This window comes from Falco naumanni, chromosome 3, assembly GCF_017639655.2.
Source record: "Falco naumanni isolate bFalNau1 chromosome 3, bFalNau1.pat, whole genome shotgun sequence".
Lineage (NCBI taxonomy): Eukaryota > Metazoa > Chordata > Aves > Falconiformes > Falconidae > Falco > Falco naumanni.
The window spans coordinates 7,675,091-7,691,216 of record NC_054056.1 but is presented as its reverse complement, the minus strand read 5'-3'; the positions used below and the strand labels follow the sequence as shown (position 1 = coordinate 7,691,216).

Below are 16,126 nucleotides of genomic sequence, written 5' to 3'. Positions count from 1 at the left end.
CATTTTCCAGCTGGGAAATGCACTGAAAGTTTCTTCTTCCTCCGTAACACCTTTTCCACCAATGGAAAAATTCCATCAGAAGTGTCGCATGAAGCTGTGGGCATCGAGGTTGGCTGGCAGAACTCGCCCAGCCCAAGCTCTCACCGCGCTGGTATTAGGAGGAAACCCACAACAAAGCTCCACCAGCACCAAGCAACCCCATCATCTCCTCTGCGTGGTGACGGGCGAACACGGCTCCTCTGTGCTGTGAAGATTTGGCAGTCCTGGAATTTGGCCCTGCAAAGGTACTCCCCCAAAACACCCCTGAACAGCAAGACACAGCCGCTACGGAGATCTCTTCTGCAAGCTGGCTGGTGGGTACCCGCATCAGGGCTCCCTGCATCACAGCTCCCAGACCAGAGCCAGCGAAAGAAATCCAGAGGCCATCACAAATTTGGAACATTTATTTATGCAACTGATTTTCTTAAAAGGAAAGAAAGCCAAAAATAATAATAATTAAATAAAAAAACAGTTGACAACAGCTGGATGTGCGTGGTACAATCCACATCAGATGTGTCCCTCCTTCGCCATCCCTCCCTTGGTCCCACCGTACTGTCCTCCCCCATGGTACCAGTCCCTTCAGCAGCAGCTCTTGGATACTGCCAGCTTTTGGGGTCACTTTTTTCTACATATAGACAAAATCTTTCCGATGTGGTGTTTTTCTTGGGGTTTAAATTTTTTATTTTTTTATCGTTGTTTTGAGTTTGTTTTTTAAAAAAAGCACCACTCCAATCTGTAATACCAATAAACATTATCCATCTTAAGAACAGTATTTATATTTTTTATATATATTTCTATATATATATTTCTATGTACAGGATGTCCTTGCCTCATGTCATGTGAGCATCTCAGTAGGAGCTGGAGATCAGTTAGCTTTTGCAGCACTTAGATTTCAAAGTCTGCCCTTCATAAAAGATGCCCTAAAAACCCAGAGACGTCCAGCAAGGAGATATAAAAAAAAAAATAATCTTGCTTTTAAAACATATATACAACTCTTCCAGTCTCTGCTGTGTCTTTAGGACTAAATGGGGTTTTTCAATTTTCCTTTTTCTTCTTTCTGTCAACACTTTACCTGTGAAGCACTGCAGGATGCTCCCTCCCTCTGGACCAGAGATAGGATGCAGGTGGTCTAGGCTCCCGCAGGGTCTGGGATGAAGCAGCAGCATCCCTCCAGGCTCCAGGGCTGAACACTGCCAACATCATCCCATTCCCAGGAATTTCAGAGGCTCAGCTCAGCCATTTTCATACAGAACCAAAAAAATTCTGCACCCTGGGACCTCTCTGCACCCACCACACAGCACCTTCCCTGCAGCCCCCTGGGACAGCATGGACACATCTACAGAGAGATGAAGACTGGGAGAAGGACACTGATCTACTCTAAATCAAGGCTTGCAAGGAGAGTACTGGTGTTACCAGGTACTGGTGTAACTGGACCATTTTGCAGGCTCTGGTGGGGTAAAAAGACTATTTGGTCACAAGACAGAATGGGCACATGGCACGCATGGGAAGAAGGGCAGTAATGATGTATAGCCCTTGCAATAAGTTACTGTCAGGCCATGTGGATCACTCGATGAGCACAGGGGAAAGCCAAGTGTCTGGGCAAAACCTCCTGACGCTGATGAAATCCCCATCGCCACCCCTGGGCGTTTGCAAGGCAGCGAGGGGAACATCCTCCGGGGTGAAGAGAGGGCAAAGATTTATCTCCTTGCTCTCCTCCACCCTTGGAAGGTGGATGGTGGATGGAAATGCCTCTGGGTTTGCTCACACAGGGCACAGCCATTTTGGCTCTGCAGCCCTCATGCTGCAGCTCGGTCCAGCCAAACGGTGTCTTCCAAAGAAAGCTTTCGTGGTACGGATCCAAACACAACTCCCTGGGGAGAGGGACCCCAGCCTCCAAGCAAGCAGGGCGGGGAAGCTTCCCTGCCCCAGGCACATGGGGCTGATGGATGGGGAGCATGGAGGATGGGGGGATGAAGGATGTGGGGCAGGATGAAGGATGGGGTTCCCACATACAACCTCCAGCGTATTGAGGACCGTTTCTCATCTGTTCTGCTCCATCCCCCCCAAAAATGACTCTGAAGGGTTCTGTCCGGCCCTCAACACAGAAGCAACCTCCTCTTGGTTCCTCGAGTCTCCAAAGCAGACCCCAGACCTGCATCCCTCTGGCTGCGCCTTCTTGAGGCCATTTGCAGGGAGAGAAAACCCTGACCGCAGCTTTATTACAACCAGGCTGTAAGCAAAAACCCCTGTAATAATCACATCAGAAAAAGTGACATCTCACACCCGCCTGCAGCAGGATGAAGCCAAGAAAGTATCAGGTACCTTCAATCACCAGCCCCATATGCTTGTCCCTGCCTGGGTGGCACCAGGGGCATGGGGACCTCCCCGTGCCCAGCCCTGAAGAGCTGCCATGGCTCTGGGCTTCAGCACGGCTTGCCCCGCAACAACGCCATCACCAAACCCATCACCAAACCCACCGTCCCGCCTCGCCAGCCCCAGCAAAAGCTGAGCAGCATCGATGGACAACTGCCCCGGGTGGCATCCAGGAGCCACATGGGATGGACCCAAACACTGAGGATTTTACTTCTGGGCACCGAAGGTTGTCTCATATGCAGCAATGCAAATGCACAAGGGAAGGGTTAAAAACAGACCTGTGGGCTGGGGCCTTTGGGTCAGCCCAGGAGGAATTAATTGCTACAGATGGAGAAGATGGTGTGGAGATGCCGGGGAACCATCACTTGAAAACCTTGCAAAGGCACCAGGAGGGCTCCGGGTCGGTCCCTGCAGAGGGACATTGCCTGCCCAGTGCCCCCCGCCCCGCAGCCTGAGCCCAGGCAGCCACTAAGCCCTGCCCGCCCGCCTCCCACCCCCCATCCCTGCTCTGTCCAGGGCTGGATACACAAAGGGTCACAACTCACAGAACTAAAAAAAGCGAAGATCAAACTCATGGTGCGAACGGGCAGAAACTCAAGAGCTCCTCTCAGGCAAAACCTGCCAGCAGCCGTCTGGGCTCCTCGGAAGAGCAGCTCCAATTCCACGCACAATTGAAAAAGCAACATCTCTTCTCCAAATATCCATCCTTCCCTGCTGGGAAATGGCCTCGGCTCCTTCTGTCCTCCTCCTCCCCTCCCTGGCCTCCTCTCCAGCTGCTTTAGAGATGCCCAGGCAGCACCGCAGGGCCACATCCTGCACACACCGACCCACGGCCGTGACTCAAAGCAATGCAGGGACTGGACGAGTTGTGACATCCATCCTGTGGCCACTCGGACACGCTCGGGGTAGGAAGAAAAGATGGAGAGCGGAGGATGAAGATGGGGAGCAGCTGATACATCCCCACATCCTTGCGTTTTTCTTGATCTGATGGGTTTTCTCATTGGGTCCTTTGCTGCTTCCCTCCTCATCGTCAGCACTAACACAACATCTGAGTGCGAAATGCACAGTTGGCACGACCCCTGCGCAAGCCCTTGCCGCCCCTCACCGGGCAAGGTGCTATCTGGTCTCCAGGGACTCCAGATATTCCAGTGCTATGTCGTAGCAGAAATGATACTGCTCCTGTTTGGAGAGAGAAGAGAGGACGCTATGACTCAGAGCAAACGAGCTCCCAAAACTACCCCTACTCAATTCCACAGCCCTAAGGAAAAGCCTATGGGGGGCTCCTATGGGATGAACACAGGCATCACCCCCGCTGGGGGCTGCCTCCCCCTCTTGGCCCCTCTGACAGCCCCGCTGAAGCAAAAGCCAGGAGAAAATCCGTTTCTGGCAAACGACACCCGTTGCTGGGGAGGGGGGATGAACCATCCTCCGGATCCAAAGGCACCGCACGCGCCGGATTTCCTGCATTTCTGGGGCACATGGCACCTTTGCCTCCCCCGAAGGACAGTCAAGGACTGCGATTTCCCCTTCCCGTGGAAATATGGTTTATTCACTACACCAGGGTACAAACCGGGCAGCACCAGTGCAGGGCTCCACCGACCAGCCTCACCCATGTCCGACCATGACCCCCCCCCCCCAGCGACTGACACGCGTTAACCTGGTGGTGGCAGAGCTGTGGGAATGATGGGCTCTGGGGTCAGAGGCGTCTGAAATAAAATCCCAGGCATGATATCAAGGGGAGTTTTTATTTTTGAGTTCAGCAGAGGCTGCTAACAGGAAGCACGTCCAGGCAAGCATCCATGGCCCAGCTGCGGGATTACTGGAGACACCCCGCCCTGGCTGCCAGGACATTCCTCATCACAAATTCTCTTGCTGCAGATAAAAAAAATGCCATTTTCCATCCCTAGCAGGAATTTGGTCTGGGCGTTTGCTTTGCATGGGTGGGAGGATAGAGATGCAAAGGAAAGTCCCGGCAGCTCTCACTTCCAAAAATCCAAATTTTCCAAGGGAAATGCCAAACAAATGAGCATTTTGGTGCTCAGGTCAAAGTCTGACCTGCCTGCAATGGCTGAGCTGGAGCCAAGGGGTGCAAGTGGGAAGGCTCGTCTCCGATCCTGCAGCAGGACCAGGCTCGCTCTGCCACCCTTCCCCTTTCCCAAGACAGCTACGGACTGTGTCAGCATCTTCCCATCCTTTGCTCTCCCTCTAGCTGGCTCCCCAGCTGCACAAAGGGAAAGCCCCATGTGCCCGGTTCCTGGTTTTATAGCAAAAAAATCACTGAAATCGGGCTTGCGAAGGCAGCCTCATCCATCCTTGGGCTCCTTTACATGATCTGTTCTTGTGCTCTCCTGTCCTCGTACAACTCGCAGCCCAGAAAACTGCAGTGGAGCTCAGACCTTGGAAGTGACCATCCGCATGAGATGTTGCTCCTCGGAGCATCCAACAAGCAAAACCAGCCAGAGCGGGGAAAAGAAACCAACTATATCAAGTTTCTGATGCTGCTGCAAGTGCTGGGACATCAGGTGGGAGCATTCCAGGTGCAACAGCAGGGAGGGAAAGGGGAGAGCTTATCTCCCCAAATCCCCAGCAGCAGCACAAGGATTGCAGCTTGACCACCAGCATGAAAATCCTGTTATTCCCCACACAGGTGGGCAGCTGCTCAGGGAGTGGGCAGCAGGGAAGGGCTTCAAAGCAAGGAAGCTGTGACAGCTTAGATTAAAAGCACATAATGCTTTCTAGATTAAGAAAAGGGATTGCTTTCATTTATCATCATATAAAAATAAAGCCCACAGGCAAACAGAGGAGGAGGATGCACAGGCAACAGGAAACTGCTACGTGCTGGCTGCTCTCTGCTGGGCTGTGGCTCTTTACACCAGGCGAGGATCTGGCCCCCCAGTGACTCCAGTAGATTGGGATTCCCAGAATAGACGGTTCAGGTTCATTTGAGGCTGGAGGATGCTTGTGCCCTGATGTGAAACATTGCCTTTTTTTAATACCTTTGCAATTTAGCCCAATGGATCCTGGTGGCTTCATGCTTGTCACATCATCTTTCCATTATCTGCATCCATTCCTCCCTCACCTTCTCCTCCACTTTAATTCCTAATGCAAATCACATCCCCTCCTCGAAACCATTTCATTTTGTAACTTAGGGATTTTAAATCCAAATAGGGTAAACGTTTCCAGCTGATCTGCTTTTAAAATATTATGAGGCACCTGGATTTCTCCACCACGGGGATGACCACGCATCTGCTTCATCCCCTGTCCCCTGATTGAGGGCCTGAAATAGGGCACGGGCTTTTCACCCTGACCCGCTGCCACCTCCAGCCTCCTCACCGTGAAATGTGAGTCCATTGCTGCTCCCAGCAGCTTGTCCACTAATTAATTTCACTCAAAATATGAGTTCCCTTTTGTATTTCCAACAGGAATTTGTCTGACTCCAGCTCAGAGCTCTCGGCACCACAAACCCTCCAAAGAAGTACAATTACATCCTGTGAATTAATGTGAACCTGCCTTATTACCCCTGGGAGGGACTGCCAACAAGCCCGGCGCCGACACCAAGGGCATGTCGGCACAGCGAGATGAAGGCAAGCCCAAGGCTGCTTTCAAGAGCTGCTGTCTCACCTCCCCGCCCGCCCCAGCCCGCGGCACGGTGCTGGCACACTCCCCGAGACACACTCTGCATGAGGATGCCCGTAACGCGAATTAGGATTTGGGATGGAAAAGGAGGTCTTCTGGGAGGTGGGCATCCCCCCAGCACCTCTCCCCTCTGCTGGAGGGATGCACCGGCAGCCAGGGCGGACGCTGGCGGTGCCTGCTGCTTACCAAGGTCTCTACCATGTTTGGCTTGTAGTTGCGGAGGGTCTTTGCAGCATAGAAAACATCTGCCATGTTGTGACACTTGATCATCTCCAGGATCATGGTGGAGGCACAGAATGTGCCGCTCCGGCCACCTCCGTTCCTGGTGGGAGAAACACACGTGTCAGTGGTGAGAAGGTGGCATTAGAGCATCTTCCTGCTCCCTCTAATTTCTCCTTCCTCTACCCACCCCTGCATCCCAGGAGATGTTCCAGAGCAGAGGCTCGTACCCCACAGACCTTCCAAACTGGAGGACCTGAAACAGAGCCACGTGGCTGCAGGAGCTGTGATCCTGCCCTTCAGTCCCCACAAGAGCCACAACAGAGCATGAAAACACCTTTTTGGACCATCAAGGCTGGGTCTTGGACATCTGGACTCAGTTTCCAGCCCTGCCATGGACCAATTCCTCATGTGACCTTGAGGAAACCACTGTGACCCTCTACCATCCTCTTGCATCTGCAGGGTGACCCTGGGCTGGTGAGCTGGAGGAAGGTCTGACCCAGCACACAGCTCGCTGGATGCCTCCCCCATCCTGGGCTGAAACCATCCCGCACCACCACGTCTGATCCCTGGCAGCAAAGGGGAGGGGGGAGGGGAGGAGAGAACATGGTGCCAGTGTTGTAAAAGCACGTTCTCAAATTATCCTTCCCTTAATGAAGACGGACGAGGCTGTTAATTAATTTTTGATTAAAGGCTCTCCTGCTGTCTGTACCAATCTGCAAACGTGCTAGGTCCCATTTGAGGAGAGCATGCACGGGGGGGGGGGGTGTGAGCCCAGCCCAGCTGGGAGGAGGGGGATGAAGAGCACGTCCACCTCGATGAGAAGCAAGCGGTGGGAGCTGCACAGCTCCTGCCACATCCCTTTGGAGCCCGTCACGCACGGGATGTGGTGAGGGGGCTGGGATCCGCTGCAAGGCAGGCGCTGGTGTGAATGGCAGGGCTGCTGAGCATCCATCTCGGGGAGCAGGTTTGACATGGTGACCACAAGGTGCCTCACCCAAAACCCACGTTGTGGGAGAGGCAGCACTATCTGGGGACAAAGCCATCCCGGTGAGGGTTTTTTAGAGGATTTCCAAGAACTGTGGACACGTAAGCTGGTGGCATCTCCCCCACCACCACAGCCCGCTCCTCCCCAGCTGACACTCACAGGCAGTGCACCACGGTCCTGCCATCGCCGCTTTCTTTCTGCCACCTCTCCACTTGGGCCAGGAGGTGCAGGAAGGACTTCTTGGAGTCTGGGGTGTCCCGATATGCCGACCACCGCAGGTACTGGAAATGTCGGACCATCAGGTGCCCCTCCTGCAACTAGAAAAACAAACCTCATCAGCTTGAACCCATGGTCTGCCCTCATTTGCCTCCACTGGAGGTGTGATGGAGGACAAGAGAGGTTTGCCACGCATCAGTAGTAGAGGAAGAGAGGAAAACCCTTTCCCGATGCTTTAAGATGGTGGTTCAGCCCTTTCCTCTGCAGCTCGCACTTGTTCCACCTCCCCATCCCACCCAGGGGAAGCTCCACTGACACGGTTTATCCTAACTGACAGCATCTTGGGCTGTCTGTCACCCAAGCCCTGTTACCAGACCCCTTAACCTCCCCAAGGCTTCTCCATCACATCCTCGTCTTGCACGCAGAAGTTCCCAGGCGATGTGGTTTTGTTGTGTTTGCTCTAAACCAGGAGGCTGATGAGAAGCTGCCAACCACAGAGGCGGGAAGCGGTGGAAGTACCCCTTAATACCCTGGTAATCTGGTTAGTTTTGAAACCTAATCTGGTTAGCAGGCTCCAGGAGGAAAATTACGTCCGTAAAGCTAAATGAGGCCAGGCTTTAGCCAGGCAGATGTGGGGCTCTTGCTCCGAAGTGCTCAAGGCACCAGAAGTACCTGACGGGATAAAACCACAGGTCACACCCCCCAGCCGCATCTCAGGGCTTCGTGGCACGCATGTCAGGAGTGTTGAAGGAGAAAAGGATGCAAATGGGGGATCCTCAGCTCTGGAGGGCTCCATCCACCCAGTTTCAGATGCCTGATGAGCAGGATGAGCACCAAAGCATCTCCAGCCAGCAGGCGCTCCCGTGGCTCTGCAGGGAGTCCCGCCCGGGGAGGGCATCGGGGGCATTTGGTGCCCACTCCAACCAGCACACCCCACGCGCACGGGGGCTTCCCTGAACCTTTTCGGGAGTCGGTGATGTGGCTGGGACGGGCTGACCTCCCCGGGCTTGTCGCTGCTTCCAGCTGGAAGCCAGGAAGACAGAGGGAAAAGGTGAAACAAAAAAGTGAAGTTAAACAGGAGAAAAACCCCTCTGACAGCCGTGAAGGAAAGCTCTGGGATGCGTTCTGAAGCTCAGGTGAAAGCTCTGTCTGGCTCTGGGAGGACTTCTGACACCCCACAACGCCCAGCTCCCCTCCAGACAGCGAGACTTGTCAAGAAGCAGCTCCAGACGTTTACCAGCACTCCTCCAGCGATCTGCTCCCTGGGGAAGTCTCTTCTTAGATGCAGAGATTTCACTCGCGCTGCATTTTAATTTAGCACGGAGTTATGTTCTACCACCTGAGAGCAAAGCACATTTTTTTTTATGTTGACACCCAGGAAATGCCAGATGCTCCCACTGGGAGCTCAAACCAAAACCTTCTTTGTTTTAAGAGTCCAGATAATCAGGATTTATCTTCTCTGACCCCAGGTCCCGGGCCAAAGCGCCCTTCCCAGCCAGGCCACCAGCCAAGCCGTACACTCTCTTCCAAGCTCTCTAATTCCCATCTGCCCAGTGACCTCCAGTAGGACGCTGGGCTCAGCCTCTTGGCAACCCTTGGGAGATTTAAGGATCTCAAGAATGCCGCCTCTTCCCATCTGGCTTTTGCAGTTAAACCAGCTTTCTTTTCTGCGTATTCTACACCCAGGTGCGCTGTTCATCGCTGTCCCTTCCCGCTTTCACTACGTTTCTCCTTGTTCGAAGGCAAGCTGAACCAGCCAAGCGCCAATGCAGCAAGGACAACAGGTGAAAACCCGCGTGGATCTTCTCGCCCTGCAGGAAAAGGTCTCTGCTGGTCCCCGGGGAGCTGCCGTGCCCATGTGGGGAGTCTCCATCCTGTGAAATGTACGTGGCAGGGCAGAGATGGACCTCCAGGCAGGATGAGAAAAGTCTTCTTACAGAGTTATCTAAAATCCCGCAGGGAGCTGTGAACTCCGGAAAGGTTGGATGGAGCCAACGACAATTTTACAGCCACCATTCTGCCACGAGGAAGGCTGGGCCTGCATCCTCTGGAGGAGCTGGGCTGGGCTGCAGAAGACACCAGCATCTACAGCACCACTCAGTCAGTTTATATGGAAAATTACTTGGCCAAGCAGTGACAAGCTCTGGGACAGCGTGGCCTCACTAGATGTATCATCCTTTTGGCTCTCCAAAGGTCTCTGTTCACATAAAGCAGCTCTTCCTCAATGCAGAGGCTGACAAAAGCGATCCACCCCCTGCACAGGCGCTCCCCCAGCCCTGACCCCTGCACTGGGAGATGCCTGGGGGGCACCTGGGCGCACACACAGGTGTGCACGGAGCCCCCCAACCACCCTTCACTGACACGAAGCCAGAGGAGAGACCCTCACCCGTGTGATGTTCTGGACTCGGAAGAGACGGGACACAATGTCCTCATCCGCCGCTCCGGAAACGTACTCCACCTCCATGGGGCCGTACTGCTGGAGCCCCGGCTCAGGCCAGTACTGCAAACAGGGCTGCGGAGAGAAGAACAGCTCACCAGGACTGGGAACACGTACAGGGACACAGGGAAATGGCATCATGCATCACAGGCAACGTGGAGTGGAACAGAGCAGTTGGTACCGGACACCGAGGGGCTGTTGGCACAGGGGGTGGCCCCAAGATGGGACACTGGACCCATGATGCTGTTGCTCACTCAGGACCCATGGCACAGACGGATGGAGGATCCTTCAGCTTGTTGTGGGATCAAAGCTGAAAGGTCAGGTCCACCCCCCAGTATCCACATAGCCCTCTCCCCACTGCACGAACAGAACAGCTGATGCTCCTGGAGATGGACCTTGGTGGTCCAGAATGATGCAGGATGGACCCTGCCCCAGCAAGCAGAGACCTGACCCTGCACAATGACGGAGCAGGGCTTGGCTGCTCCAAGTCCACCCTGGAACCCCACTGGCTTTAGAAGCTGCTCTGCCATCAGCAACAGCAACGTGGGGTGCAGAGACCCTCGCCCCACGGCCAGGACATCCCACCAAGCCAAAGCCACCCCAGGCTGCAGCCCAGCAAAGGGCTGGGGAGCGACTCCTGCTCCCCCGCCGTGTGTCCAGCACGGCACTGATGGATGGCTTGGTCCAAGGGTCACGGATGCGATTGTTTTTACACCATGACAGCTGGGAAACCAGCATCGACACAAAATATATGATATTTGTCACCGCACTTTAACAGGGCATTTACCATTTCAGGTCATCTAACGGCTTGGGCCTAACTGCATGGCAAATGTCTTTGAGAAATAATTGGTTATTAATAGGGGCTATAAATCTCCACAATCTCCAAGCCTTCTAGACTCAGAACTATAATTTGGATATTAAAAATTCCTTCAGCAAGACACAAGTTCAAGTGAGGGATATACCCTCCAAGTCACCTTTCAGAGCTGCCTGCTATAAAGGCTGATTTATTACCTGTTGGTCCTAAACTGGTAAACATTTAAGATCCAGCTAAATATTGTAACACAGACATCCCTGAAGAATAGACATCCAGAGAGAGAGGGAGGGCTGACTAATGAAGAAAAATAGCAGAGCCCCGCCAGACCGTGCCAGGGGACAGCGGGCACTGCAGGGGATGGGGACCTGGGCGAGGATGGCACGGGAGCGGTGAGCTCCTGCGAGGCTGAAGGGCATTTCTGGACTATGGAATGAAAGAACAGGTTAAGAGAGAGAGAAATTAAATCAGTTTTGCCGTCTCCTTCCCCGCCGTGGTCCACTGCAGCTGGGCTCGGCTGGTGGCTGATGTCTGTGCTGCAGATGGGAGGCAGAGGGAGGGACAGTCAGGCGGTGGCACTGCTGCAGGGCTGGGTTTTTGAGGGGGCACTTGGTCCCTAGCAGGTATCTCGGTGCACACGAGGGTAAACATGAATCCAGATGAAAAACACAGGTGGGAGCGAGCATCGGTCACCCTGCCCTAGCTGGACCTGCCCACTGCTGGGGCAAGGCAGCTGCTCTCCTCCGTAGCCACCCCGCTGGCAGAGCCCTTCCACCCTCCCGCCTCCAACGCCGCTGCACGCGGGGAAGCCAGGCAGGTCTGTCCTGTCGGGAGCAAAGCCCGCAAGGCTCCGGGCAGCCCCCGCTGCCAGCCAGCGCTCAATGCAGCAACGTGCCAAGCCCCGTCCTCGTGCTGGGACCAGAGAGCCTGCTCGCCCATGACAGAGCCACCCTTGGGTGCTGGGTCTGCACCAACACCCTCTGCTCCAGGCTTGCAGAGGCACAGAGAGGCACAGCCATCACCAGAGCCCCCTTCTCACACCTTCAGTCACACCGTCCTGCAGAGGGGCTGGCACTGAAAACAGAACGGAACAGTTCCTTCGGAAGGGCCCCACAAGGGTCCAGCATCTGGTCCAACTGCCTGAACAATTCAGGGCTGACCAAGGGTTAAAGCATCCCATTAAGGGCATGGTCCAAATGACAGGCAAGGGGCATCACCCACCCCTCCAGAAAGCCTGTTCCAGGGTTTGACCACCCTCTTGGTAAAGAAATGCTTCCTAATGCCTGCTCTGACCCTCCCCTGATGCTGTAGAGAGCAATGAGGTTGCCTCCAGCCTTCTTCTCTCCAAACCAGACAAGCCCAGGGTCCTCCTCCGCTCCCCAGAGGACATGGCCCCCAGCCCCAGCACCAGCTCTCTTCACTCCTCTGGACGCATACAGCAAGGCTCATGGACAGAAACATTCCTGATGAAGTCGCAAATGTCACAAGGGCTAATCCAGAGAGGGGGATGTCACTTGTACCGAACCAGGTGTTGAAGACTTCTGGGCTTGTAACACTGTCTCCAGCGGTGAATACCCACGTCATTCCTCACTCAGATTTCCTAAGGCAGCGGTCTCCACAGTGGCACGTGTGAGGCAATCCATCGAGATGCAGGAAGGAAAAATTTGAACTTCTATTTATTTTCATTCTATTTATCTTTTTCTCATCCAGAGAAGGTATATTCCCAACACCAAATTACTTTTTTACAACATGTTGTAATGGGACAGGGAGCACCCACGAAAATCTCTCGTCCCACATGGAGACTTGCTGCTTATCTTGCAGCAAAGGGTTTAAAAGAGCTGTCGAACTTAAAGGAATTTTATTTTACAAAAAGACAAGTCTTGCAAACTTGCTGATGACCAGTTGCTCTCAGTAGCATGCTACCTAGCTGATCTTGCCCAAAAAATAAACACACCTAATTTAAGGTGCCCTTTCAAGGTGAAGGTGCTGCTTGGACAGTAAGTGAGAAAAGTAACTTTGAAAAAGTGCTTTTTCAAATAAATTCATGCTATGGAAAAAGCATTTCCTAAAAAAAACCCAAAAGCAACACAGGCTGACACCAGGCAGATGGCCATTTACCAGCCAAGAAAACCCTTTGCATAAGCAGTGGATGGATTGAAAAGCAAGTACGGGGGTTTAATAAGCACAGCCGGCGATGCGCTTCTTCCATTTGCATCTCCACATCTGCGTGGGGAATTCTGTTCAGCAGAGACAGCCATTAAAACCAAGTATCAAAATAAACTGGACTTGGAATGAGCCCTTCCGATGGCTCTGTCGCAAAGTGCTAAACCAAAGTTTTCAAAACTAATGAAGCGTAGGCAATCACAGAGCCCCTGCTATAAAATACTGGTATTATTAATGGTATTTTTTTTTTAGCAAGAGCAAAAAGGGAGGTTGACCATTAATACATTAAAACAAAAAAATGTCTCTAAATATTGTTCATCTTTATTGCTTGCTTTGTAAATTTATACTGCCTGTGTACACCTTACAGGGTACCTAATATACTAGTACAGGAGAACGTACGTATGATTTATAAATATACGCAATATATATAAATAAATACCCATATATTGGGGGGGGGGGGGGGGGGTGTATGCTCAAAAATCTTCTACTGATAGGAGTGTGCAATCAAAAAAATTCTCTTAAACAGCAGCCAGCAATGACAAGATGGACCTTTCCTTCCCACGACGCTCTCCAGGAAGACCCTCAGCCACAGTCCAGCTATTGCACTGACTGTCACAGAGTCATAGAAACATTTAGGTTGGACAAGACCTTTAAGACCATCAAGTCCAACCATCAACCAAACACCACCAAGCCCATCAAGTAAACCGCATCCCTAAGCACCACCATCTACGCATCTTTTAAAGACCCCCAGGGTTGGTGACCCCACCACGTCCCTGGGCAGCCTGTTCCAGTGCTTGACAATCCTTTTGGTGATGAAATTTTTCCTAATATCCAACCTAACTCTCCTCTGGCACAGCTTGAGGCCGTTTCCTTTGTTACCGTGTTTCTCCTCACATCCAGTAAAGCACGGAGATTCTCCTTAGCCATTTGTTTGTTGCTAATGCATTTATAGAAACACCTTTTATTGTCTTTTATGGCAGTAACCAGATTGAGTTCTAGCTGGGCTTTGGCCCTTCTAACTTTCTACCTGTCCAACCTCATGACATCCTTGCTGTCCTCCTGAGTCACCTGCCCCTTCTTCCCAGTGTCATAAGCCCTCTTCTTCCCTAAGTTCCAGGCAAAGCTCTCTGTTCAGCCAGGCTGGTCTTTCCTGCTGGCTCGCCTTTCAGCACATGGGGACGGCCTGATCCTGTGCCTTGAAGACTTCCTTCTTGAAGCCTGTCCAGCCTTCCTGGAGCCCTTGGCCTTTGGGATGGCCCCCCAAGGGGCTCTGTCAGCCAGGTCCCTACAGATGCCACTGTCTGCCCCCAGGGAGTCCAAGGGAGCAGTTCTGCTGATCCCCTTCCTTACCGCTCCAAGAATCAAAAAACTCTTATCTAAATTTCATGATTGCTGAGCCCCAGATAGCCTCCAACCATCACGTCACCCACCAGTTCTCCTCTTCTGGCAGACAGCAGGTCCAGCAGGATGTTTCCCTCACTGGCTCCCTCAGCAGCTGAGTCAGGGAGGTCTCTTCCACACGCTCCAGGAACCTCCTGGGCTGTTTCCTCTCCGCTGGATTGCATTTCCAGCAGACATCTGGGAAGTTGAAGTCCCCCGTGAGGACAAGAGCTAGCGATCGTGAGACTTCTCCCAGCTCCTTACAGAGTGTTTCATCAGTCTCTTCACCCTGGTTGGGTGGTCCATAACAGACCCTCACCAGGATATCTGCCTTGTTGGCCTCCTCCTGGTTCTTACCCAGGAACACTCAACCATCATCATCATCATTGCTATCATCACTCGAACAACACCATCATCAAGCTCTGGGCAGCCCAATCAGTCCCAGCTGCTGGTGCTGGACGGGGCCTTCCGACGATGCTGGTCACAGAAGTTTGCTCACTTCAGCGCGTCCACGGGCAGATGGCTTCATTAAACATGAGCCTGATATCAAAGCGACTCCTCAGAGTCAGCATACGAGCTTGGAAGCTCGTTGGGGCCAGCTCCGCCTCCTCTCCCAGCAAACCTCCACAAGGAGGATGTCATCCCAGGACATCCCTCAATGCTCAGGGTCTGCTCAATGTCACCCCACAAAGGTCCTTTGGAGCACGTGGCATTAGCTCAGCATGGAGGGACGCGTGGGCGCGCTCCATAGCTCTGCATGTGCTCAGCATATTTATATATATAAATAAATACCAGCTTATTTACACACCAGTCAGTACCGGTGCCGCATCCATCTGCATCCTGGTGACGAATGGTACAACTGCTGTTTTGGGTCATTTACATCGAGTATCTGATCTCAACTCATAAAATAAACCAGCTAATGAAGCCTTCTCCAGACATCCATTAAGAGTATGTAACGCTAATTTTATGTAAAAATCCAATAAGATTCCTCATTGAATTAACATTACAGACCTGTAGCAGACTTTTACATCCACTCTGCTGGCAGCAAAGGTGCTCGAGGCATCCCCCTGGGAGCAATGCACCGGGAGAGCGAAGTGAGGTGAGGCTAAGCATGGCCCCCGACTCCCTGGCTTCTGTCCCCTCTCCCCCAGGTGACACCCCTCCTCCAGCCTGGCAGACTTGCACATCCCACCACACCATAAAACCCGCAGGAACAGCTCCTTTGCAGCAGGCTGATTTATAAAGCAGCCTTCACAAGCCACCGGTGCCCTCGGAAGGTGAAAGCAGGAATCCCCTGTGCCTCAGTGTCCCCTTTGTAAAAGGAGGATAAAACCCAGTTATTTATAATGACAAGGTTATACTTGTCATCAACCTCGTATCTCCCTGGGTCATCCACAAAGATTAGGGTACAGGGAAGCAATGGCAACACAACACCAACGCAACACCGGGAGGCTGGTTTGCTGCTGAACGCATCTTTGGTTCCAGCTGGCCAGCCCTCTGCTTACAGGGGATAAATACTGGCTGCTGCAGCCAGTCCCGTCTCCCCTTGCAGAGAAGAAGGAGCTGAGCGAGCAAGGCAAGGGCGGCGGTACTGCCAAGGCGGTGGGGACAGAGCAGGACAAGGCCACCCGCGGGGCTGGTGCGGTCCCCAGGGCGGCAGCACTCACCCAGGCAGAGTTGGACTGGTTGAGCTGGTTGAGCATGACAATGGAGGTGCAGCCGTAGTCGTACACCAACCGCCAGAAGTCGGTGGTGGTGTTCTGCAGCGGGTGCAGGGTGACGATGAAGGCAGCGCTCTTGGTGTAGCTCTGCAGAGACGGAAGACAAGCACCATTGAGGACAGCGCTGAATTCATTGCTATCGC

At 53.0% G+C, this 16,126-nt stretch overlaps 1 protein-coding gene across 4 annotated transcripts in view; it reads right to left on the bottom strand.

The window, feature by feature from the left end:
• Positions 1-428: 428 nt before the first annotated feature.
• The window catches only part of PTPRU (protein tyrosine phosphatase receptor type U), a 71,210-nt gene continuing 55,512 nt past the window's right edge, over positions 429-16,126 (bottom strand). For all 4 annotated transcript variants that reach the window (XM_040587320.1, XM_040587321.1, XM_040587322.1 and 1 more), the window contains 5 exons: positions 15,930-16,070; positions 9,858-9,983; positions 7,415-7,572; positions 6,235-6,370; positions 429-3,591 (listed from right to left, as the gene is read on the bottom strand). In XM_040587320.1, coding sequence (XP_040443254.1) covers positions 3,529-3,591; positions 6,235-6,370; positions 7,415-7,572; positions 9,858-9,983; positions 15,930-16,070 — 624 coding nt within the window. In that variant the 3' untranslated portion in view covers positions 429-3,528. The remainder of the gene's footprint in view (positions 3,592-6,234; positions 6,371-7,414; positions 7,573-9,857; positions 9,984-15,929; positions 16,071-16,126) is intronic.